This window comes from Phalacrocorax aristotelis, chromosome 1 (genome assembly GCF_949628215.1).
Source record: "Phalacrocorax aristotelis chromosome 1, bGulAri2.1, whole genome shotgun sequence".
NCBI classification, from domain to species: Eukaryota; Metazoa; Chordata; class Aves; order Suliformes; family Phalacrocoracidae; genus Phalacrocorax; species Phalacrocorax aristotelis.
Window position 1 is genome coordinate 202,902,732 of NC_134276.1, and position 24,537 is coordinate 202,927,268.

Consider the following 24,537-nt stretch of genomic DNA (forward strand, 5'->3'; position numbering starts at 1 on the left):
TATTTAAAATTACTTATTTTTCAGAGAAACCAACACAAAGAACTCTGTCATAGAAAGAAGCCTATTGCAGCTAAGCAGACTTTTAATCAGTTGACGCTTACTGGCGATTTGTGTATCTCAGAATTTATTTGCACATCTCTAAAGAAGTGTCTCTTCAAAAGGTAGTCTAAAAGATTTGCCCATGGTCACAAGGAAATCAATGCCAGTCAAGGACAGAGTAAATCTAAAGAGCCCTTGCTCTGGTAATTAAAAATATGCAGTTTATATGTAAAATTAAAAAATCTGGAATGTTACGCCACCAAAGCTCCTTCCTCAACTTAACACTTATGAGGCAGGAAAAGCGGTTTACAAACTAAACAGTAACACTGAGGCTTTAAGATGGTTCAGATTATTCAAGAACAGTAGGAAATTACAAACCTTAGAAAAAACCCAGAGGATTTCTTCATCTAAAAGCACCACTGCTAGAAATGTGGCATTTTGAAAAAACAAAGGTTCAGCACTAACATTGATCAGAAATGCAAAGATAAGCACTCCGAACAACAGACAGCGCTGTCTTGTCTGGTTCTGCTACAAGCTGCACTAAACAAAAAAAGACACTCTCATTTTCTATATTGTATTTCTCTTTAAAAGTATGCTTATAAAACATAAATTTTGGGCCAAAACAGACCTGAGGGCCTGCTTATATCGCTACTTTTTTTTAAAAAAGGCAAACCAGAACACCTAACTATTGCCTGTTCAATTAACTCTATATCACAAAATCAAAACAGATAGAGGATGTATAGCTTTTTATTTCTTTATATCAACATACGGGATTTCAGATCACTTCTTTCAGGTTATCCAAATGGGAAGTTTTCCTACTGTACATATTATAGAAGGTGACAGAGGCAAACACCACTTCCCTATCAAAAATCATCTGCTTCTCAGACAGGGCAAGCCAATTCACAGCCACTTCCATGCAAACACAACCATAGGTAAACACAATAGTTTGAATTCAACTCCAGTGAGTAGCGTACACGTAAACAGAGCCTTCTCAACCAAAATTAGCTTAAAGCAAACAAACAAAACCCAAAAACTCAATCCCCAAAACCCCCAAAAAAACACCAAAACCCACAATACATTATTACACGGTTTCATTTCATGCCCAAAGCTGTATTTCTGATAAATGTATCTTGCTGCAAAAATTTAAAGGAAAAAAAAAGCCAAAATGCAGTATTCTACATCTGATTCCTAGTGCCATGAGCTCACCATAGCCCGAATTTGTTATAAGTAATGTTAACCGTTAGTAGTAGAAATATTAAAGTTCCCTTAATATTTCATTACGCTGCCCATTTGGAAAGTATTAGTGCTGAAATGGTGTCCCAGAACTATGTCTGTGTTAACGTCATATAAAACCCCACCACTTTTACGATCATATTTCAATTTAATTATTGTACACAGGTTAACAAAAACATATCACAAGTGAAACTAAACACTGGATTTAACAAAAACAATATTCAGAATGGTACAACACATGTTCATTTTCTCCAGGAAATAATATTACAAGTGTTCTTAGGACAATCTAGCCACGCTAGAGACAGAAGTTCTGTTAAAATGCAATCGTGGTCTACTAAGCCACTTGTTTTAGCACTAGAGAATATTTTAAGTCAGACTCCTACAGCCAAGGCTTAAAAATCATTTAAGATTCGAACCCCAAAATGCCTTACAGTCAAAATTACAATATTTTAAAAAACCACAACAGAATAACCCCAAAACAATTAATTAAAAGGCTGTTGTATATAGTCTTATCCTTTTCATAGCACTCTATTCATATAATCACTTGTATCATTGGTAATAGGGTCTGTATCTGGCTTGGTCAGGGTGGTGTGGTCCAGGAAGCGGGGCCTGAGCAGGAGGCCCTTGCATCCTTGGAGGTGGAGGCGGGCCCCTTGGAGCTGGCCATATCCCTGGACTCATTCCCCCGGGCTGTGTGAAAGGAGGGCTAAGAGTTCCTTGATCTTCACTGAACTGTGGCAAAGAGTTGGGATTATAGTGATGGGGAGGGGGTGCGTTTACATTTACAGGTGGGCCTCCATGCTGAGGAGGGGGAGGTCCTGGAGGAGGATGATTCATATATGGTGGCATCTGGGCAATTATATGTCCCGGTGGTGGGGTTATCGGAGGAGGAGCAGAGGTCATTGGTGGCGGAGGAGCTTGGCTATACACCATGTGAGGAGTACCTGCTGCCTGGGGAGGATGCTGCAGCGGATGGCTTATTGGTGGAGGTGGTGGTGGGGGCGGTGCATAATGTTGCTGTGGAGGCATAATATGGTGAGGGTGCGATACCACTGGTTGGCCCTGGTATTCGGGATGATGATGAGCAGGTGCAGGGGCTGGTGGAGGTGGTTCTCGAGCACCTGAATTCGAATCATCCTGAATAGGGACAGTTATTAAGTTGCTGTGTTTTCGTGTTGAAATGCGGAAGGTGTCCTGACTGACTGGGCGAGGTGGTGGCGGAGCCATTGACATCTCTGCAGGAGGCGCACGAATGTCTTCGTGTGGCTGGTTATAGTGCTCGTGTGGCACGTGCTGTAAAGGAGGTGGTGGCATCATGATGTGCTGCTTTGGTGGAATGTGGCTCATATGGTGTTTCTCAGGTGGCATTATGAATCGCTCAGGAATTTCAGCCGGTGGTGGGGCAATTGGAGGATGTACAGGTTCAATCGGAGGACGAGTCACTGGCTTTCCAGCTCTCATATGACGGTGGTTGATGTGAGCTTGTAAGTCCCTCTGTGACAGGTAAGTTCTCTTGCACCCTTGAACAATGCTACACATGAAGAGAGACCCTCGGACACACTGCTCGATTCGCTGCACAGGTTCATTACAGCTAAATCAGAAGATCAAACATTGGTTTATCGTCAGAGAGCTCCATCTGTTTTTATTTTTGTTGTTAAAAGTCAACCAGTTCACCATAATTACTCAAATTTGAACCAACATTTTTTTCCCCAATGTAGCAATAAAAGAAACATTTCATTGATTTTGAAGCTTATCTAGTTTTTCAGTCTCCAAACACGATTATGAAAGAACAAAAAGATTTCATGAGGTGGAAATTTATGAATAGCATCCCTCTCTCTCACAAATTCCTTCTGTGCATTAAGACTTACCAAAGTCACTCTAAGTAACTAAACTGCCATTTATTCCTTTCCAGATTAGAGCAATAGCAGGTTATCTACACAAATACTTAAACAGCACAGTAAACACGGATCTCTTACAACCCCAAAATATGGGATACAAAACTATAAGCAAGTGGTGTAGTAGAAAGTACCCTACTGCCTCTGCTAAATGTGCACAAATAAGAACCATGTTAATACAGTGTCTCAAATAAGACATTGAAATTACTTTCCCACATTTCCTTTAACAATAAATCTTGAAATAACTTACCCAGGACACATCTTGTCTCCCTTTTTCTCATGTAGTATAGCACAGTCATAGCAGAAAACATGCTTGCAAGGTATCTAGAGACAAAAAATGTTAAGATATTGTATAGATATATATGTCATTTTGCACAATACAGTTCCTCCCTGGAGCACACAATTTCTAATAATAGAAGTAACTAAGTTACCTGTGAGGTGAATGGACACAGTGGTAGGTGGCAGTTTACAGCATCTCTGCACAGAAACTTTCTAAAATGGCTTATGTTGAGTTTGGGATTTTTCGGGGTAAGTTTGTTTGGGTTTTTTAGAGTTGGCAAAAACGAATAGGCAAAAGTTCAAGTCTTGCAGTAACACCAACACTGAACATTTACAGAAGCTGCATAGGCAATCTAATTACACTTGTCTTGCTGGCAAGGAAGGAAAGTTTTAAAAGTACTACGTAAGTCAGACCCTGAAGCTTGTTACTTCACACTTATAAATCTAAATTAATCTCAGGGATTTCATTACACTAATTTTAAAGGGACATAAAAGTGAACAGTGTTTCTAACTTCGTTGCAAGTCTTTAATTGAGATGAAGAGCTTATTTTTAAAGCTGTGTAAGGCCCATTGAACTTGAAGGGTTTTTTTGTTGGTGACGGTGTTTTGATTTTTTGTTTAACATTTTCAAGCTTATTTTATTAAATCAGGGGTAAAGTGAAATCAGCCAGGCAGCTGGAACAAAAATACCTCAGCAGCAAAGGCCCCTGGTTCCATCCTGATATTCTTCTGCTGTTCATTCAGAGGCCTGCCAAAATCAGTAAGCTCTAGAGGCCTCACAGAGACACTGTAAAACCTAACTTTACCTAAAGGAAAACCATGGCTGCATCTTCCACTGACAATTTCACTCACCATGCGTCCATACATTTTGATGGGCAATCCACACTTATCACAGAAGTGGACCGGTGTATCATCCTTTTCCCCCAGCAAGTTTATCTGATAGGATAGAGAAGGAGGTGGGAGAACAAACCCCAGCATTACTAGAACTTCTCAGTTCAATTCTTACCAATGCACCCATTATTTCTGAATTTGTTGAGAAGGAAGTAGGAACACCACAAACATGAGAAAGTAGAGAACGTATTTTCAGTCAGTCAAAAGCAACTGACGCACTTTTATTTAAGAAGGTGTCTACCAGGACTACCCACAGTTTGGTTAAGATTAACAAAGATTCATGACTTCCCATCCATGACTTTACCTTGTAGTCCCAAAAGATGGGTCCAGGGAATCTCCTTTGATTGCCAAACATTTCACCTCCTTTGCATTCATATCGCTCCTCTTCATTATAATCAAATTCTTCTGTGGAAAGAAGAAAGAAGAAAAACACAAACCAACCACACGCTTTCCTAACTGACACAAGCTGCTATTAAGAGCATGTGTCATTTTATACTGAATCATCAAGAAATGCCACAGCACTTCTCATCAGCTGGGCCCATTCTACAGAGAGGGACAGTAAAAATAGTAAGTCTGTTTCGTGAGCATGCACCATTTAATCCTTAGAGTGCAGCAGTACCCTGAAATTTGAAATTTGTTTTGCACTTGGCTACAATCTTGAACTTCAAGCCTCCAAGACTGAATAAAGCCTTGAACAATGCTGCAGAATCACACGCTTCCCTGCTGCAGGGCTAGCATTTATCTTAATTTACCTTCATCACCAGCTTGTGTCTTTGAAGGCATTCTGTTCATATTTCTTGGAGTTCGAGGCGCAGGTTTGGTTTTATTGGTCTGTTTTGAGATAAGCTTTATAGGGATTCTTCTACGAACATCAAGACCACCCAATGATCCTGAACTATTTGTTCCTTGCAAATCATTGTCTATGAAATACAAAAAAAAGTTTATGTAATTCTTTACTTAACTCATAGTTTCCAAAGAGGCTAAATATTAATGGAAAAGTTTTAAGAAAAATAATTTTTACAACTTGCAACATACAACATATCAAATTTAATCACAAGAAAATAGATATCTTCACATACAATTTCTTCTAGAAGTCAAGTCACAAATTGTATTGGGAACAACCATGATTTTAGGAAATCTAGTTCTAAAAAATAAAGATGCTTAAAAACGTTAGCTAGTCTGTCATTTCTTCACAACAGGAAATAAAACATTAATTGTGTAGCTCCTCTTACAGCATAACTAGTACTGAATAGTCAATTCTTTGTACAACTTTGACAACAGAGAATTTTTATGAGAAAATATAACGTTTACAATTTATGTAAACAGTTTATTAAAGCTAGAAGGAAACTAGTTTCCATATTAACCCAGCATCTTGACATATCACTTAGAAGTTTAGCATAAAGTATCACAAAAATATCAGTGCTTAAGAGTATGTAGTAGTCTCCTTGCTAAACTGAAAGTCATTGTTCCCAACTAGTTACAGAATTCTCCCTAATCAGATTGAAATCTGAGTACCAGGGCAAAGGAAGCAAGAAATAGCCTGACACATGCATCAGTAGATACAGGCTCCACCGGGTAATCTAGAGGGAGTATTGCAACAAGAAACACCAACGAAGGAGGTACAACTCCCTCAACTTCCAGCAAGTCCTTAAACCACCTTACACCACTGGAGAGCTTCTCATTCAGATACAAATAGAATTATGTCCTTCGTGAATCTACCCAGCTCACTTTTCACTTTAACTGAGAATGCCATTTTGACAGGTGTTTCAAGGCGGGCCATACTCAGCCTCAGGGGGGTGTGCCACAAGCTGTTATGCTGTGAGCACTGCCATTCCACTTGGTACAGCACTGCAGCCCTGGAATGATTGTTGAGGCCTCCAAGGATTACAGCACAGTAGCATCTGGACACCAAAATTAGGCCCCCATTAGTGTCATTCTGCACCATACCTCGCAAACTACTGTCCCTCAAAGCCTATAACCACCCCACACAACAAGTAGGAGGAAAAACAGGAAAAAGAGGGGGATTGCTCTAAGTTATTCCGCACCTACCACCAAAACTACAAACTGCGACAAAATTTCACATTGGGACTGTGCCCCGACAGTCACTTTACCTCACAGTCAAGGCCCTCAATTTCCTCTGACAGATCAAATGTATTTATTCCTCTTAGTACTGTGGTTGACACGTTTCACTCTAGAAGACAATATGTAAAAAGGCAAAACCAATAAAGCCTGGTTTTACTTTTGCTCATTTGTTGCTTTTGTTCAGGCTGTCCTGTTCGCTAAACAGATGACCCAGCAAATGTACAACTACGACACCAGGCTCCCCCAGAGACCGCTGGCCTGCAACATCAGAGATAACAAGGCTAAAGCTGCCTGTTTCCCACCTGTTGGGAAATCCTGCTTTCTACGAGAACACACAAAAACACAACATCACAGACTAGAAAAAGTCTCTGCAAGACCTCAATCCATTTGCAAACAGGGATAACTAGAACAAACTTTGAAAAAAATGAACCAAAACAAAAACCCAAACAAACAAAAACAACAATCAAACAAACAAAAAAAAAACCCAACTTGTGCTTTATTCAGACCATTGAACAAGGAAACAGTTAAGGTCTGGTTCGTGTCTTCCCTACATAGCTTTGCAAGCTAAGAATATTTACACGAGTTAGCTGCTTAACTAATCCAAACCAGCAAGTTTATTAGTTATTCATGTTTCAGGGAAGGATAATAAATTTCAATCTGTGTAAGAATAACTAGCAGGCTTAATTCCAGAAAAAAATATGAAAAACATACCAAAACTGCTAAGACCACTTAGGGAAGTTCTGAGGCGATACATCCTCCTGAACTGTCACCTCTGCCCACGTAAGTTTTATTTTTGTATTTCACGTTTTTTAAAAATTCATAAATATAGCTCAAATACCATACCTTACACGTATAAATTTGTAACGCAATCTTTCCTAAGGTGAAGAAAAAGGCCAAGCCCACCCTAGCAAAGCCCCCCGTCCGCTCCTCTATTCGCCAGACCACGCCAGGGCGCTAACCAGCCAAGTGCCAACGCCGGGGAACCAAACTGAAGCACACGAGAGCGCCTCCTCCGCAGAGCACGACCGCGGCACCAGAACACCGCTCCCAGCCCCCTCCCGGGAAGGCGGCGGGACCAGAACACCCCTCCCAGCCCCATCCCGGGAAGGCGGCGGGCGGACGAGCGCCCCGCCACCGCCTCCCGATGGCCGAGGGCGGCCGCGCCTGCTGCGGGCCGGCGGGGTCCGGGCAAGCCGCACCGCGGACCGGGGCCCCGCGCCGCCGTCGGAGGGCGCACGGCGGCGGGAGCAGGGGGGCGGCGGCAGCGGGCCCGCCCGCCCGCCCAGCGCTGATGGGACAGACTAGGCCCCGCCGCGAGAACGGCGGCAAACCCGGGCCCCGCCGGCGTCACCGGGCGCCGGACCGCGCCGGGCCGCACCCCGCCGCGCCCCCAGCGCCGCCCCGTAGCCAGCGGCCCAGCGGCCGGCCTCTCGCCGCCCGGCAGCGCGGAGCGGGCCCGGAGAGGGACGGGTACGATCGGGCCCCCCGGCCTCTCCCCGCCTCACCATTGTGGTCCATGATTCGGCGCGGGGCGCTGTGGGAGCGGAAGGGCGCGGCCGGAAGCGGAACGGGCGGGGCGGGCATGAGAAATCGCGCAGCGGGAAAGCGTTCGTGGTGAGGCGCTCACTGTGGTCCCGCCACGGGACAGCGAGGCCATGGTGGGGCCCGTGGGGGACGCTTGGCGGAGCGGTGCGCCCCTAGCTCCCCGCAGCCTCCGCGATGGGCCCGGGGAAGAAGGCGCGGCGACCCCGCCGCGCCTGCCGGGATGGCGGCTCTGTGTGGCTGCCTCCGGGCGGGTGCGGCGCGCATGCGCGCGGTGGTCCGTGCGGGAGCCGTGAGGGCCCTGCAGACAGTGCGGGGCGGGCTTCGCAGGGGCCGCGCGGGTGTGAAACCGCCCTGGGGTAACATCTTGTGTGATTTAGTGACGTGCTGCCCGTGTACCGGGTACCACGTGTGCCGTGTACACAGCCATGCTGCACTGTGTTCATAGCTTCTGTAGTGCTGAAAGAAGGAAAGGATTATAAATACAATTAAATCATAGGTTATAGGGTAGAAAGTGGCATCAAGCAAGCCCATCCTTGGCTGCATCACAGGAAGGATGGACAGCAGGTCGAGGGAGGTGATTCTCCCTCTCTGCTCTGGTGAGACCCCACCTGCAGTGCTCCATCCAGCTGTCGAGCCCTCAGCACAGGAAGGGCGTGGAACTGTTGGAGTGGGTCCAGAGGAGGCCACAAAAGTGATCTGAGGGCTGGAGCACCTCTCCTTTGAGGACAGGCTGAGAGAGTTGGGGTTGTTCAGCCTGGAGAAGAGAAGGCTGCGGGGAGACCTTACTGCGGCCTTTCAATACTTAAAGGGGGACTCTAGGAAGGATGGGGGCAGCCTCTTTAGCAGGGTCTGTTGCGACAGGACAAGGGGTCATGGTTTTAAACTAAAAGAGGGTAGATTCAGACTAGATATAAGGAAGACATTTTCTACAGTGAGGGTGGTGAAACACTGGCACAGGTTGCCCAGAGAGGTAGTATATGCCCCATTCCTGGAGACAGTCAAGGTCAGGTTGGATGGGGCTCTGAGCAACCTGATCTAGTTGGGAGATGTCCCTGTTCACTGCAGGGGGTTGGACTAGTTGACCTCTAAATGTCCTTTCCAACCCAAACCATTCTGTGATTCAAGCAGTCCTTCCAGAGCCCTAAGGTAGGGGCACCGCTACTCCAAACACTTCAGATTGGTGACTGACTCACTAAAGGTCTCCAGGGTTGGGATCTTGTGTCCGTCAGACAATGTCTCGTTATCTTTATAGCCTTAACATATAACAGCTGCCATTTAAGCCTAATGCTTCTTGCCTTATCACCACAAACCAGAAAGAACAGGTTTTCCCTGTTGCCTTTGTTGTTCCTCAAAAGGCAGACCCAAGGGAAATGTGATGCTGTTCCTGGGGTAATATGCTTTATTTCCCCATAATAATAATTGACAAAGAGAAGAGTTTTTACAAAAAAAAAACCAACGATGCAGGTGAATGGAGCAAGTTTTCAGTCGGCACAACTTTATTTTCTAGTTAATGAATACAATTACTTTTAAAATGAAGCTTTTTAAAAGGGTAAAAAACTTAAAATAGATCTCCAAATTTAATACCTGACATGCAAAGACAGACTAGTAATACTCAAAATGCATCCAAAAATATCACTTCTTCATTCTACTGGAAGAAGGTAAGCATGCCTAATTACATTACTGACGGATGTTTGAATTAGTACAAAATTGTGTAGGATTTTATCTTCATTGCAAAATCCACTATTTTGGTATCCTTCATTTTGATGGATATGTAGAAGCGCAAACCCCTGACCCACTGAGAGAGGTGTTGGAATGCCTTCTCGCTGTTCTGTCCAACTGCGGGCTTCGTGTGCAATGCTGGTTTTCAGGAAAAGTTGAATATTTTGTGCCAGTTTAATTAAGAACAAATGCCACCATGCCTTGAAGAAATATGCAGGCCAAGAATAAGTGCATTGCATCATACTTTATCACAATTACTTCCAGCTGAAATGTCATATTTGGAAAGGAAGCAGGAAGACTGTTGAATATTTAATTGCTTTTTCTAAATACCTGTATGGACAAGAACTGGAAAAAGTTCAAAAGGTAACATAAGCCCATACTTCTGTCAAGTACAAATCTATACTCAAGCTTCACAGTGCAGATGTTCTCTTGAGGAATAAAAAAATCCACTGCTATCATTTTTTATGCCATCTTCTCTGTAGTATGTGTTCTGTATAAAAATTAGCTGAAAGCTCACTTATCAGTCCTGGGTAGAATACTGTACTTTTATTTTTTATATCAAATGTTCATCCACTTTAGAAAAGCAATACAGCTTCTGAGAAACATGTTACTGGCCTTGTCCATCACTGGGTGCTGCGTGCACTGGCAAGAGCGGCTCATATTGAGGCGAGTATAAGCTGGGGCCGTGGCTTGATAGGCAAGTTCTGTCAGTAATGTGGACAGAAGCGCCAACCTCCTGCATTAGGTTGGTGCGTGGAGCGGGAGAGAATGAGGACAGGTAGCACTAAAAGCGTGAATTGTCCAATCACAGCCTGAGCTTAAGCATTAGTGTAAACAGAAATGAATACTTCCCTTTGAGGAGGTCTGATTTGCCGCTTAAACACATGTCTAATTCTCAGCTTGTGGAAATGCCAATCCGACATACAAGTGGCATACAAAAGACAAACCTCCGTTTTTGCTGGCTTGGACGGAACATCAGTATCATCTAGGCTCAAACCTGTATTGCTTTTGAAATTAGAAACTTCACTGACTAACATGAGGACTGAAGTTTTGGCCTTAATGAGAGGATGAAGACATCGGTCTGGGGCTGTTACCTACTGTGTAAGATACTGTCCAACTGGCTGAAGGTTATAGGGGTTTTTTCATTGATTTTAATTGAGTTCGTTCAGGTCCTTAGGACAGAATAATTTGTTTAGTGCTTAGCTTTTCACCTGAGATTTTCCACTAACTTTACTTGCAGCAAAAATCTTCTCTGTGCAGGAAAATTTTCTGACATAATCAAGTAAAGAAACTTAAATATGTGAATATACTGAAGGTAGTTAGCCCGCATTGTGAAACTTAAAGGGATTTTATACCCAGGCATTTCTTACACTTCTGTTATTATCTGTTCCCTCACCATGCAGGGTTTTTTTTCCATTTTAAAAATTAATGTAGTGCTAAAAAAATTAAGGTAGCAGTCTGTTTTCCATCAAAACACAGTTCTTCTTCATGAGAAGTAAGAACATTGATTTCCTGTGTATCTATTTTATATAGTCCTAAAGCAAGGATTAAAGTTTTGCAGGTCAAATCCTTTATCTTTTGTAAATTATTGCACTTGTGCATTATTGACTGTCAAATGTGGAAGAACAGCAGCAGTTTGATGTAGAATATTAAAAGAAAAAATATGCTATATAAAAATATAACTATTCATTAAAGTAAATAAACTCCTATATTCCATTTTAAAAAACCCAAAAGGTCACATTCTGACTTTCTTATTTGCACTCAGTAGCAGCCTGTCTACAGATTCCATTAAGTACTTGGGGACTAAGGTTTTTGTTAATCTGATTCATGACATGATCTGCCTCTTAGTGAAAGATATGTATCCTAGCCAAAATAATACTCTGAGTATAATTTTAGGGATGGTCATTAATAGTAATGCATGATTTGCTACAATGGGATTAATACAGAACTAATGAATGCATATTCAAGGGTCTTTTCTACTGAAACTTACCCTATTTGAAGTTTTATAGTAGTTTAGTGCCATTTTCTGTTTCATGTGACTGTTTCACCTGTCACATCAAAGAACCTGCAGCAATTTAAGGCATTGCTTGGAAAAAATGATCACAATACATTCTTCGAGACTTGTCAGCACATATGCTCACACTAATGTTCTAGAATTGCAAAGCCTTGGCCAGCTACAACTCCTGCCCTCTCTCTAGGCATTGTGCAAATACAGAACAAACAGCCTGCCATCCAAAGATTTTGGTCTCTTCAACTCTCCTGGGCAGAGCACGAAGCAGCTTTTCATCCTGAACATGCTGGTAAAACAGTGTAATGTACCTTCTGCCTGACTAGTCCCAAAACCAAGTATATCTTTCCTAATAGTCTTCTGAATTTTTATCAGTATATTGTATTGAAAAGTGCTTGCTGAATCAATGTCCAGAATACTTCTGGAATAATGTTAACTAAAATTTGGAGATTTCTAGAGATCTGTGCAGGCAAACAATCAGGGTTTTCTTCAAGTGCAAAGATTGGTTTCATTGCAGAAAATGCTTGTATAGTACCGGTGCATAAATATTGGTGTGAGTTCACAGGTAAGATGGTGCCAGCAGCCCGTCTTCAGGAAGCAAGTCTGCGCATAGCCTAGTGAAATCGTTTTCAAAAGATGGAGAGAAACAGGCCATGGTTAGTTCTGAGTACACACCCGCTGAGAAAAATAAAATGTTTGTGTATGTGTTAACTAGGAACTACCAAGTTCAACCTGGCCTCAGTGAAAGTAACTCTTCTGAGGCAGTTACCCTCTGATGATTCAGTCAGGAAGCTGCAGGTCTGAAGGTTACTAGCGCTTGCCTTCAAAATGTGGCTATAAAGGTGGAGGACAGTAACCTCTCAGAACGCTCTTTGACCTTGGATTAGTAGTTTTGTGCCTGGCTTCTTAATGACAATATTATAAATATCTAAGTAACTGTGTGAATAGAAATTGGAATTCAAGTCTCTTTGGCCTGACATTCCCAAATGCTGCTGTTACAGAATAATGGTGTCTTTCTAGCTTTTTTAATCCTTCATTCCTTTCTGCACTGTGACTTACAATGGAGTGGAAAGTGCTTCTTCCCGTATTAGTGATAAAGAATAATATCTGGGTCTCTTGCAATGTTCGTACCAACCAAAAAAGGAGGGGGTGAATCAGGAGTACCAAGTATCACAATCTACTTACCAAGCCTTGATAAAGTTTAAGAGGCTTTTAGGATCTTAGTTTCTCCTCTCACCCATCTGCCTTCCAAGCTGACCTTACCTTCTCCTACGGGTGTTCACATTATAGCAGAAACTACAATGCAGGGTGATGCTGAGAACCTCTACCCAGCCACAACCTCCTCTTACCTACTGGCCTCCAGGGACCTCTACGTCCCACACGCACAGCAACCTTGCTGCAGCGTTTTGCTAGAGCATGACAGAGAGAAGGGTCACAGCATGAGTCCAGCCCTTTTCCATTCCTGCTGCTGAAGCAGAGAGGCCAAGCACATGCCACTACCCCATTTTAGATCAGGAATTAAGAATGGAGTTCTGAAACAGTAGCGTAATAGGAGGGACACATAATAATCATGCCTTTACCTACATGGAATGTTGTAATGCTTCCAAGGTATTCATGCATCACTAGTTTAATCCATGTCAGGCTATAAAAGGGCATTTACCCAGTCTCCTATTTTCCTAATAAGCAGCCTGTGTGCTGCACCATTATTTTAGCAGTAGGTGCTACTTTATTTTCTGGCAGTATTCTGTAAATACAAAATACCATGGTAATGCTTCAGTGGACTCACATTGTTGCATGTTATGTTCAGTACACTACTTTGCTGCAGCCTCCTCTAAAATGTTCAGATTGTGCAAGAAGGTGTCTGCTGTGTTAAAAGGAGGAATGAAAGGGGGATGAGGTTGACTGTAATTTCAGACTCAGGTGCCTCAAGCCTTACCAAGTCTTCTTTTAGGCATCTAACTTGTGTTCAGTCTATTTATAAGGCTGTGGAAGGCAAAAGTAGTCCTAAACTGACAGAGATCAGGAGATGCTTGTGCACATAAAATCTACTACATCTCAAGAAAAACTTGGCTTCCTCCACTAAGCACTGACATTCAGGTACCCGGGGAGGGTATTTATTTATGGAGAAGGAAACTGTTGAGGGCTCAGTTCATCCGCCATCCTCTCACAGCATGACTCAATGCTACAGGCAAAGGAATAAAGCCAGCAGTATTCTATAAGAAATAGACACATTCAGTTCTAAAGTGCGTACCTCTTCCTGAACATCAAGTTCATCATCAGGCCCGCTTGTTTCTGTGAATTCTATGGGTTCTTTAGACTCCTGCATGAGTGAAATCTTGGCAGAAAGAAATTAAGAAACATGATGAGTTAGGCGTTGTCCATATCATTGAAATGGATTTATTACTCTGAAATACCTTAACATAACTTCCACAGCTTACAATAGTGTTGTTTACTGTTCCTTGACAAAGCTGTTGAAATAGTTCAGCTGAAAGGAACTTAAAAGTTGAAAAGCTTTTGTTCCTGCTTCTCATACAACTAGTTATGGCTTTGTAAAAATAATAAAAGCAGAATCTATCTCTAAACTGCTGTATAGTTTGTCAAAATGTTAATCTCTACTATAAGACAGTAGTATGCAAAAATTATGAGAAAATAAGGGTCCCATCCTAGTTATTTATCAGTAATATTAATTTTAATTACTATTTATTCATAATACTGTAACAGTGATTGCTAGGGAAGGAATTTTGATGAAAAGGCAGGAGAATATTATAAGGCCATTTTCCTAATGTGGGCCCACATCTTTAAAAGAGTGTTCTGGTTATCTCAAAAAACACAGAATACAACTAGGAAATGCACAGAGAAGGGCAGTAGGAATGAACAGTAGCGTGGAACAGCTTCCACGCACACTCACACCAAGCAGAATGGGACTCTTCAGCTTTGATTAATAGTGTTGGGAAAGGGAGCAGGGAATGATTATTCATTGCAACTAGCAATCCAGAAATCCAACAGCCTTAAAACAAATGGGAAATATTTGTCATATAACACATTTAAAATTACAGAACCCATCTCCACAGGATAGTGTCAAGCTAAAATGTGTAAAGGGATTCCAAAAGGAGTATGACAGATCCATCGAAGAAAACTCCATCTGTGATGATTAAATATAATGATCCAAATGCAACTTCCAGCTGAGGAAGTTCTTAAGTTGCCGGTTGTCAGAAACAAGAAAATGTGTCTTAGGACAAACTGTTCTCCATATGTCCTGCTTCTTATGTTCTTTTCACTAACAAGATCCTGGGGTCAATAGACCCTTCCTTTGATCTATCAAAATATTCGTGTACTACAGAAGCTGTCCAATTTACCAGACTCTCACTTTATTTGTACACAGCTCTATGTCTAGTTTTCAAATGTGCCATGCTGTAATGGAAATTGCAAGAATGAATGCTAGATGATAGAAGGAGGGAAACATACCAATGGATATGCTTACCTTCTCTAATATGGGATCCTGGTTGTCATGGTATGTCATTTGTTTCCTTATGTAGAGCACAGCATCATGGACAGTCAAGAAGAATATGTCTTTTCTGACAATATCATCAAAGAAGGCACTCCGTTCCAATTGAGATATAAGGTTGTCTGAATAAAGAAAGTCATAACACGTTAATGCAGTTTGAAATAATTTAAGAAATGAATGTCAGAATACATGGTTGCAACTATCAGAAATGAAACATACAGCCAAATCAATCAATCAATCATAGCCTTTTCTCAACTTTTACTTTCTATATTTCCTTTAAACCCCACCAATCTTTGTGTCCCACCACAGCCCATCATGTTTATCAGTGTGATAATTCACATATTTGTTAGCACAAATGCTCCCACAGACACATCTACAGATCTGTTCTCATCCCTTCTCATCTTCATTTTATTCTTTGCATGAGTGGTAGTAGAAATATTTGGATGTTTACCTTGATATGAAGCAAAGTATACTTTCACATTAATTCTCTCAAACTCTCTAATTATCTAAAAAATAAAAGTTTGCAACAAGGTCATAAAAAAAGGCTGTAAGGAGAAAATGCATATACATATATAGGTCTGTATATGTAATTTATAGACACACACACTCTCTTTCTCTCTCTCTCCATTTGTTTCTGAGCATCTTCATTCCAAATTGTATGTTTTGTTTATTGATCATAACTAAGGAACAGCCATACTTTGCTATACTTAAAGATCCAGTAGTTAAGTACCTGGTTGCTCACGTGGCCTATCTTTGACTATGTAAGTGGAACTATCAATTTTACAGACATACATTGCTACCTGTTAAAGTTCTCATAATACAAATAATCATGTCTCTTCAAGTGAGAACCGTGTGGGCCTGAGCAAGCTTTGTTTCTCCCCATGTATGTGTGATATGATACAGTCTTTCACTGGCACATGCAAATTTCTTTTACACAGATTTTTTTGTCATGCAGTGCACCAGATGGACCTGTTCTTGGATGAAAGAGCTGCATATGGAAAGAGTCATGTCTGTGGACCCCATATCTCTTTTGTCTCAGAAGCTGAAACTGAATCGAAACTGCACAGAAGGCTGAAGCAAGGCACTCAGCATTCTTGTATTTCAGTTAGTTAAGAGGTGGGAGACTGGATTCTACCCCTGGATCCCTGGTGGCAGCAGGCAAGTCTCTTAGAAGGGTATTTTCAGCCGTGATTGCTAATTCCGTTCTCTTCTGTTCATTGATAAACTAGACTCTTGGTTATAGACAGGCTAAGCAGTCCCAACTGCAAAATGAAGTTAGTGAAAGCAGCAATCTGAACATATGAAGTATCATAAAAGACTAAAGACTGAACAGTCTGGTCCCACACAGCTGTAATGGGGCACCAAAAAGTAAAGGAAATACTTGGCCTTAATTTTTTTCACCTCACTTCCCTCTCCCTAAACTAGGAATATTATCTCCTTATTATGCAGTGTGATGTTTGAAGGTGAATGAATGAATGTTGATGAAGCGCTCTGATATTACGCACAGAAAACCCTATAAGGAAATGAATCATTCTTCCTGCCGTTGTAATTAAATAATATGGAATGAATAAATAAATCTTGTGGATAAAGACTGAAGTGATGGTAAGACAAAATTTTTTACTACCTCTGTTGAGTGAGCATCATCCTGTGCCCAGATTAAAGCAGGAGGCATGTGGAAAGAAAATAGATAACTAAAATATTTCATAACATATTCATACAAGGGGACCACATTTTGCAGTTCTGATCTTAAGAGTACTTGACCATGCAACCTTCACATTGTTCTTCTAATGCATTTTTTTGATTTTTTTTCCACATAAAATATGCACACCCCAAAATTCTACCTCTTGCTGTATAAGCTTTAAAGGTATTTTTCAACAACTGACTTTTAAAAACCCAGAAATTAACTTCAGCTAACAGCTCTTGATTTATATACTAGTGACTAGTTTCATTTTCATGGAACACCAGCAAAAAATGCCCTTACCATTTTTATTGATCTCACAGCTACAATATCCAAGAAAGTTACTGCTCCAAAATCAAGAATGAGGCTGTGGATGGGCACCTTGGGGATGTTTACTTTGACTGGGAGTTCTGAATTCCAGTCCACCTGGATCTCAACTTCTTTGGTGGGAAATTGAATAGCATCGTTGTCTTCAGGTTCCTCATCAGTCTCAAAAGCTTCATTATTAATACCAGGCTCACTGATGATGCCATTCTAATGTGCAGATAGTATGTGGAATACAGCATTTAATAATGGAGAAAGTTTTGGAGTTACAGGAAATACTTTGCTGTAATAACTTCCGTTTCAGGAATTAACAAGACCAATATTTGTGACCGGTACCCCCTGCTCCCGACCCCTGGTGATGTGGTTAGCGTAATGCCATTTTATAAGGCAAACAGCCATTCTCTGTGACCAAGCAGATCACATATTCATTCCCTTTCCCCTCATTTTCAGGCCTTGAAGGTCCTGTGAACCAAGTAGACAAACCAGATTTCTTCTTCCCCTCCCCACCAGCCTCAAGATTCCTAGGCACCAGCCTGGTTACTCCCTTCCTTGCCAGCCTTGAAGGTGCCAGGCACCCAGCCAGCCAGGTGTGGTTGATGACCCCATTGCAGAACAGAGAAGCATAACAGCGCACAGAGCACTGTCTATAAAGTCAAGCAGTTGTAAGTCCTAAGTGGGGAATTTGGACTGGAACTGCTGCAGGGAGACCCATGACCTCCTGGTAGCCAGGGACACCTCCACCATCATTGACTTCCTCTGAGGACTGGGTGAGTGGCTCGTCTTCTTTTATATGACTCTTGAGTCTAGATTATGATTGTTATATTGATACATCAAACCATGTATTAAGATCTGACCTGATTTGCAGAGGGTCAGGGTGATTAGAAGCCATAAGTTAAGTGAGGGTCTAGGTGATTAGAAACTATAAGTTAAGTTGTATTATTAATTCTGTATTATGCTACTTAGAAATTGTACTACATTGATTCTCTGTAGAAATCCTGTGCCATTCTAATAGTGAATTCTGTGCTATACTAATCATAGAAACCTGTTAAGAAAAATAAAAGTTTAATTGTAACTACAATTTAGCGCCATCATCATTCAGCCAAGGATCCCTAAAAGAACCTGTCTGTCCCCTTAGTGTAGGGTGACAATACTACATCCAAGAATTTAAAGAAAAACAAGACAGAGCACAGAATTACCTCCTCCTCCTCTGTGCAGTCTATTTCCTTTCCTCTTTTTTTCTTTATTAAAAGAGCATCTTCCTGCAAAAGGGCCACTATCCAGAAAAATAAATACCTCAGAGCTTCTCCCTCCCTTGATAGCTTTATTTCTAGTAGATATTTAAGACCAGTATTTTCAGCTTTGAATTAGATTTACTATATATGATAACATGGGAAAATTACTAGGTCAAAACATAACTGAGCATTTAACTGCATCATAAATTGTAATATATACAGGAAATACTGCATCCTGTACTGACAGCAATGACAACAGAAAACCCATTTTCAGCTTCCAGATGTGGAGATTTAATAGGTTGCCTGTACCTGTCCAATTAAAGGTAAGCATTTAATTTTTGAAATGTACATTCCATACTGAGAGGAACATATGCCGCTTTCTTTAAAGATGATGTGGAAGGCTATGTCTACCAGACAACTGATAGAGCTCACCTGAGCATAGGAAGCTGGATGACAGGAGCATGTACACATGGAAGAGCCAGCACTTTTATTGCACAGAGACAATCTGAGGTGGTGAGGGGCAGAGGTAAGATCAGGGAATCTCTTGCTTCCATCCTGTTAACTCTATGAGTGTCACAGCTGCCTGAATCTATGGGGTCCTTGGCAATAGGTGTACTGCTCTGCTAAGTCTCCTGCAGGTCCCAGACTTCCTACCATACTAATAAGTCACACTTTTCCATCTTTATTTTAAAGATGAGTAGAGAGGAACTAATAATTAAGACTAAAGTAATAAGCTCCATTAAGTAATCTTTGAGAAAAAAATAGAAAAATATTTGTTTTACCTTAGTAGCTTTTAATTTCCCCTTCTTGATTAGCTTTTGTATCTTCCTCAGTGCTTTCAGTCTCTTATTATATACCTTGACTGCATCAAATCCCACCTACAGAAAAAGGATCAAGACATAAAAATGATTTAATTTTACCTAGATATAACTCTGAGGAAATCTCAAAGACCATTAAGAAGAATCCAAAACCATCACATATCACTTACTGTGGATTTGAGGCTGCTTTTCAGTCCATCAATGTTAGCATAAAAAATTGGACTTGAAAACTTGAGAATCTTCACACCTTCTGGTTCTATAACCTGTTGCCAAAGAATATAAGGTTAAGCAGCAACAACCATATTTTGGCTAATAAGAAGGAGTTTAACTGTTTCAACTGTTCAAGTACATATCTAATTAACAAAAAAATGGCATATCTTTTCTGATAATTGAGGTGATTCAGTTTTTAGACGCTTACAGCTCCAGCATGCAATATGGTCCAACCATCTGGATCAAGATGAAGAATTTAATGCTGAAACTTGTTACCTTTGAGCACTCCACTTCCAAATTCAAGTGGAATTGTCCACAATATGCAAGGCACAACTTTATCTTACACTGGCTTGTAGACTGAAGCAATGACTTACATTTTTGTAGTCCTTGACCTTCTTGTAGATGTCTGTGCCAGGAATGTTTCCAAAGCCACCCCATGAAGGACTAAAAGAAACAAAAAGAAAAGACAGTGAAGGTAAACACCATACTTAAGCATTCACAGAGTTGAAGGGATTGCTGCTATGTCTTTCATGCTTTCTCTTTGTCTTCTTTCACAGGCTCAAGTCTTGTATAAGCAATAAGTGAAAAGGTTATTGGCATGTGCAACATACTGTAGTAGTATTACCGCTAACAGTTACCATAATGATCAATTAATTACAGAAGCCATTAATACATCTTTTTATGTTTGATCTGGAATGTTTCTATCCCTTTCCAGAACTTAGCTATGTGGGTACATAAAGTCCTGCTGAAGTACTGCATCCAGATCTGGAGTCCTCAGTTCAGGAAAGACATGGACGTGTTGGAGCGGGTCCAGAGGAGGGCCATGAAAATGATCAGAGGGATGGAGTGCCCCTCCTGCAAGGAAAGGCTGAGAGAGTTGGGGTTGTTCAGCCTGGAGAAGAGAAGGCTCCGAGGAGACCTTATTGAATTGCAGCCTTTGAATACTCTAAAGAGGGCTTATAAGAAAGATGGGACAGACTTTTTAGTAGGGCTTGTGGCAATAGGACAAGGGGTCATGGTTTTAAACTAAAAGAGGGTAGATTCAGACTAGATATAAGGAAGACATTTTCTACAGTGAGGGTGGTGAAACACTGGCACAGGTTGCCCAGAGAGGTAGTATATGCCCCATTCCTGGAGACAGTCAAGGTCAGGTTGGACGGGGCTCTGAGCAACCTGATCTAGGTGGAGATGTCCCTGCTCATTGCAGGGGGGTTGGACTAGAAGACCTTTAAAGGTCCTTTCCAACCCAAACTATTCTATGATTCCATGATGATTCTATGATAAATAACATATGGCTAAGTACCACCAGAGTACCTAACATGATCTAGAATAAATACTGATAAAATAATGCAGCTTCTCTTTTTTTTCAGTGTAATTATATGATAGCACACAGTGTTTTGTTCTAAAGAATAGATTTTTTTCCATTTCAAAATTTTTGTAAAACCAAGCAGATTTTCTGCCACAAATCATTTAGCTTTTCAGCATATTGTCTTCCTTTTTCATGGTATAACACTAAGAATTATTTCTGGTCCTGTGTTACTTACAACTGAACTCTCAGCACAACTGTCAGCAGTCCAAACAAAAGGCCAGCAAGTAATCCCAAGTCAAGTCCCAGAATGATGGATGCTACACACGTGAAAACCCAGATCATCTGGAGAGGAAATAACAAATGTCAAGTCTCTTAATTATAGCATATAACTCCTGGTCACACTAAAGAATCACTAGACCAGACATTATGAGTAGCAGAAGAATTTAACTTTGGAGCTGATCACTGGCAATTAGCTGACTTCCATACAAAAGCCTTCCTCTTTCTCCAAGACGCTTCTATCCATCACTATCTTATTGGGCATATTTAACTTTTTAGGAAATAAGTATTTTTTAACATAACAACATTTTTCAAGGATTCAGTTATTTTTGTGAGATTAAAGGGGATGCAGTTAACCACTGCATTTCCTTCTTTCTGATGGTAGCAGTCTTTGTTAATCTTTCTTTAGAAATTGGAAAGAATTTATCTTCCCAAGGTGTAAAATACTGTAAGATGCCCACCTGGAGACATAGAGAGAGGCAAAGGGGCTCCTCAGTGATATCTAAGAATCAGACCGTTCCAAAGAGAGGTATTTCATATTAACAGGTTGACAGCACTCTTTAAAGTCTCCACTGAATATTCAGGCAGAACAGTTGAAGTGGGCTCCTCAGTTCCTCTCTGCGTCACTACCCAGGCAGAATACCCAGTGGACCCAAACGTACAGAAAGCTGAGTGCCTGCACTTCTCACAGAAGTCAGTGGGATCTTTTACCTATAAAGAGGACTAGTAAATGATTGACTAAAAAATCTCAGATCTACCTAAGGCAGGTACTGCCCAATGACACACACCGTAAAATCTATGCATAGTAAGGACTGCATGGAGAAAATACCTTCCATGCAATCTTCTCCTGCCGTAACGGCCACACTGAAGGTCTGTTCCACAGAAAACACAGTGGGAGATGTGAGCAGGTACCCTGGCATATGGATAAAGTGGTTCGTAAGAAAAGCCTGTTCATATATCCTTTAGCATGCCAAAGGAATTCAGCTTGGATTAGTCTTGCTGTATCAAGAAAACATACTTTCTGAGGACTACCAGAGATTATCCAGGCAAATGGGATGCTCATGTGGTAACAACGTAAGTATATGTACATTAACTAAGAAAAAGTCAGCTTTTCTGACCCATTTAAACTGTGCAAAAGATAAAGGCAGAATGGTCAAGGTGGTGACAGGCCATCTTTATTCTGATTTTTAAGCCATCTCAACACAAGATTGCTGGAAACTGTGGTAATTGCTATGAAGGAGTATCATTGCACAGGAATACCCTTACTCCGCGGTATAGGCAATAAAGAAGATAAGCAGAATACTATGTAAAACTCTAAAATGAGGAATTTTTAACTGACCTCATGGCACTTGCATTTTAAGGACATACATAATAGTTTTCTGATATTAATTATACAAAATTCTGTTTATGTGGTAGTTAAGAGAAACTTGGATGGCATTAAAAGGCAAAAAGAAAACCAGACGAAGACATTTGGGAGAAAAGGAAAACTTAGGTTACTTACAGCATCCACTTTATTCTGTCTCCACAGACGGGGAACATCAAACACTTGCATGAACATCCCTTTCAAGTTAGCTATGACTACAGCTGCCAACACAGACTGTGAAGAGCAATTATGAAAAAGTGTTATTCAGAAGCAAAGATGCATATTAAGATAGTGCTCAACATTATACACTATAAACCAGAGCCTTGGCTGGTATCGGTCACCATAGTTTAAACAGGGCTATTAATCCTGCGTGTCAAAGTTGAGCATTTTGGTCTGATTGGTGCTGGTGATTGTGCTGCAGAGGATGAGTACAGTACCTTTTGTAAGGGCTCTAGCAATTTCCCCAGGGCAACAATGGAAATCAAAACAATCCCAGCTGAGATTATACCAGCAACCTGCAAAGAACAGAGTGTTTATAGGAAATGAACTTACTAAGACTTTATCTTAGTTTTGAGGATTACAAAGAAAAATGTACAAGTAGTTGCATGTTACATTACTTTAGGAACAAGGAGAGCTGCCAAAATGCTGTTGTGTTTAGCCGTACATGGGCAATCATTATACACTTCAGCTAACACTGAAGGAATTCAATTAAGCAGGTAGTGTAAACAACTGCACACAAGGTAGTAGCTTTTGGAGGCGTTACGTTGCATAGACAGATAAAAGGAGCAGAGTCTGAGCGTCAGCTGGAAAGGGGCTGCTGGATAACCTGTAGCTCTCCACTGTTAAAAAGTGCAAAGCCATAGTACTGTAAAACAGAACAGCGTACTCGACATTAGAAAGATGGCACATGGGCAGATGATGAATGGCAAATGGCAGGGCTGCTCAGGCCAGCACTGGGAACTTAAATACCTCATAGGCAGCTGCGAGAGGAGTTTCTCCCTCATCCTGAATGCCTACTGTGACAAACTCTGTCCCTTAACAGGAATGAAATTCTGGGGAATTAATTTTGAAGGATTTCTGACCCCTAATGTAACTCATGCTATGTAAAACTTGATTGCCCTCTTCTGGCAGAGCTACAAAAACGATTCACTACCAGAGCACAAGCTGCTAGCTATGATACCTGTGGCTTTCCATGTGCTAGCAACACAATCATTTTAGGACAATTTTTATCCCACTGTGAAAGCTGTGCCCTATATAAGGTTAAATTTACCCGTGCACAGTACTAGTGAAAAGGTCATTACCTGAGTCTTTCCACCAGTACTTTCTTGGACTGCAGTCCGTGAAAGAGCAGTAGTTGCCACAAAACAAGAAAAAGCACCTGAAAAAATGTTGCTGAACCCAAAGGCAATAAACTCCTGAAAGATAATTGGATGATGCTGTAAATACAGATGCCTGAAGACAATTTTGCAATGGAGAATGACAATAGCTTCTACAGTAGTTTATAAAGTAGTTAGCACAATAATATTGAGACGAGGATGGATTAGTGATAGCTGTTCAATGTTTACACAAATGATTCTTGTGCCAGGATAACTACCTGGCAATACAAGTGTACCTACTTCAATACAATGAAGTTGGTATACTTTCCCTAACATGGACATACTCGTCTCGGTGTAAAGACATTTAAAGCTTATTTCTAACAATTACACTGGTATAATTGCATCAACAAATGGGACTAGTATAAATTTAATTCCCAAGTATCATCAGTTAAACAAATAATTTTAATCAGTAGAACAGTCTGAGTTTAGACAAGCCTTTAATTAATGCAAAGCATTGTATTATTAGTAGAACTAATCAGGAACGTTGCAATAAAACAGTTTCACTGAAAACTTCTAATCTGTTGACCCAGAAGTTTTTCCACTCTGAACATCCCAATGAGCTCACGCTGAGTCCCCAGCAGTGTTCTCATAGATTCGCCCCAGGGTCACAGATGCTGGTGCCTACTGATGCTGGTTGTTCTGCTCAATTGACAAGGACCCTGGGAGCTTTATGTCCTGGGATCTGGGCCATTCCTCTGCTGGGAAATGAGGCATTTGGGAGCTGACTGCAACCCCATATAATTGACAAAAACATT

The 24,537-nt window shown here is 41.1% G+C and overlaps 2 protein-coding genes and 1 long non-coding RNA gene across 9 annotated transcripts in view; 1 reads left to right on the forward strand and 2 right to left on the reverse strand.

Moving 5' to 3' along the window:
- Positions 1-770: 770 nt before the first annotated feature.
- On the reverse strand, positions 771-8,009 carry CBLL1 (Cbl proto-oncogene like 1). 2 transcript variants are annotated; one of them, XM_075081354.1, is made up of 6 exons: positions 7,925-8,009; positions 5,090-5,257; positions 4,642-4,739; positions 4,299-4,382; positions 3,418-3,491; positions 771-2,863 (listed from the first exon to the last, which is right to left on the reverse strand). In XM_075081354.1, the coding sequence occupies exons 1-6, from the start codon at positions 8,001-8,003 to the stop codon at positions 1,822-1,824; spliced, it is 1,545 nt and encodes a 514-aa protein (XP_074937455.1). In that variant the 5' UTR covers positions 8,004-8,009; the 3' UTR covers positions 771-1,821. The 2 variants fall into 2 exon arrangements, with proteins under 2 accessions (XP_074937455.1, XP_074937454.1); XM_075081353.1 differs by having other exon boundaries at positions 4,642-4,742; positions 7,925-7,952.
- Positions 5,090-24,537, reverse strand: part of SLC26A4 (solute carrier family 26 member 4) — a 30,561-nt gene continuing 11,113 nt past the window's right edge. Inside the window, exons 9-21 of the mRNA XM_075081352.1 lie at positions 23,708-23,821; positions 22,844-22,921; positions 22,545-22,640; positions 21,003-21,109; positions 19,833-19,902; positions 19,419-19,511; positions 19,213-19,308; positions 17,178-17,408; positions 15,648-15,702; positions 15,173-15,318; positions 13,943-14,026; positions 7,925-12,305; positions 5,090-5,257 (exon numbers count right to left, since the gene is read on the reverse strand). Of these exons, the coding sequence (XP_074937453.1) occupies positions 12,282-12,305; positions 13,943-14,026; positions 15,173-15,318; positions 15,648-15,702; positions 17,178-17,408; positions 19,213-19,308; positions 19,419-19,511; positions 19,833-19,902; positions 21,003-21,109; positions 22,545-22,640; positions 22,844-22,921; positions 23,708-23,821 (1,194 nt within the window). The 3' untranslated portion in view covers positions 5,090-5,257; positions 7,925-12,281. The remainder of the gene's footprint in view (positions 5,258-7,924; positions 12,306-13,942; positions 14,027-15,172; positions 15,319-15,647; positions 15,703-17,177; positions 17,409-19,212; positions 19,309-19,418; positions 19,512-19,832; positions 19,903-21,002; positions 21,110-22,544; positions 22,641-22,843; positions 22,922-23,707; positions 23,822-24,537) is intronic.
- LOC142051802 (uncharacterized) lies at positions 7,973-22,656 on the forward strand. 6 transcript variants are annotated; one of them, XR_012658643.1, is made up of 6 exons: positions 7,973-8,033; positions 16,152-16,354; positions 16,646-16,798; positions 17,709-17,965; positions 18,819-18,956; positions 20,174-21,055. It is a non-coding gene; the product is annotated as an uncharacterized LOC142051802 (long non-coding RNA). The 6 variants fall into 6 exon arrangements; XR_012658641.1 differs by having other exon boundaries at positions 7,976-8,033; positions 15,228-16,354; XR_012658642.1 differs by having other exon boundaries at positions 8,019-8,077; positions 15,228-16,354.

What these genes read in the sequence shown, in the direction of transcription:
- CBLL1 (XM_075081354.1), bottom strand. Translation starts at nt 8,003, where the DNA reads ATGCCCGCCCCGCCCGTTCCGCTTCCGGCCGCGCCCTTCCGCTCCCAC. An exon ending in TCAAAATGTATGGACGCATG is followed by an intron (nt 3,492 to 4,298) that starts GTGAGTGAAATT and finishes TTTTGTCTCTAG; the next exon opens with ATACCTTGCAAGCATGTTTT. An exon ending in GGAGACAAGATGTGTCCTGG is followed by an intron (nt 2,864 to 3,417) that starts GTAAGTTATTTC and finishes CTTCTGATTTAG; the next exon opens with CTGTAATGAACCTGTGCAGC.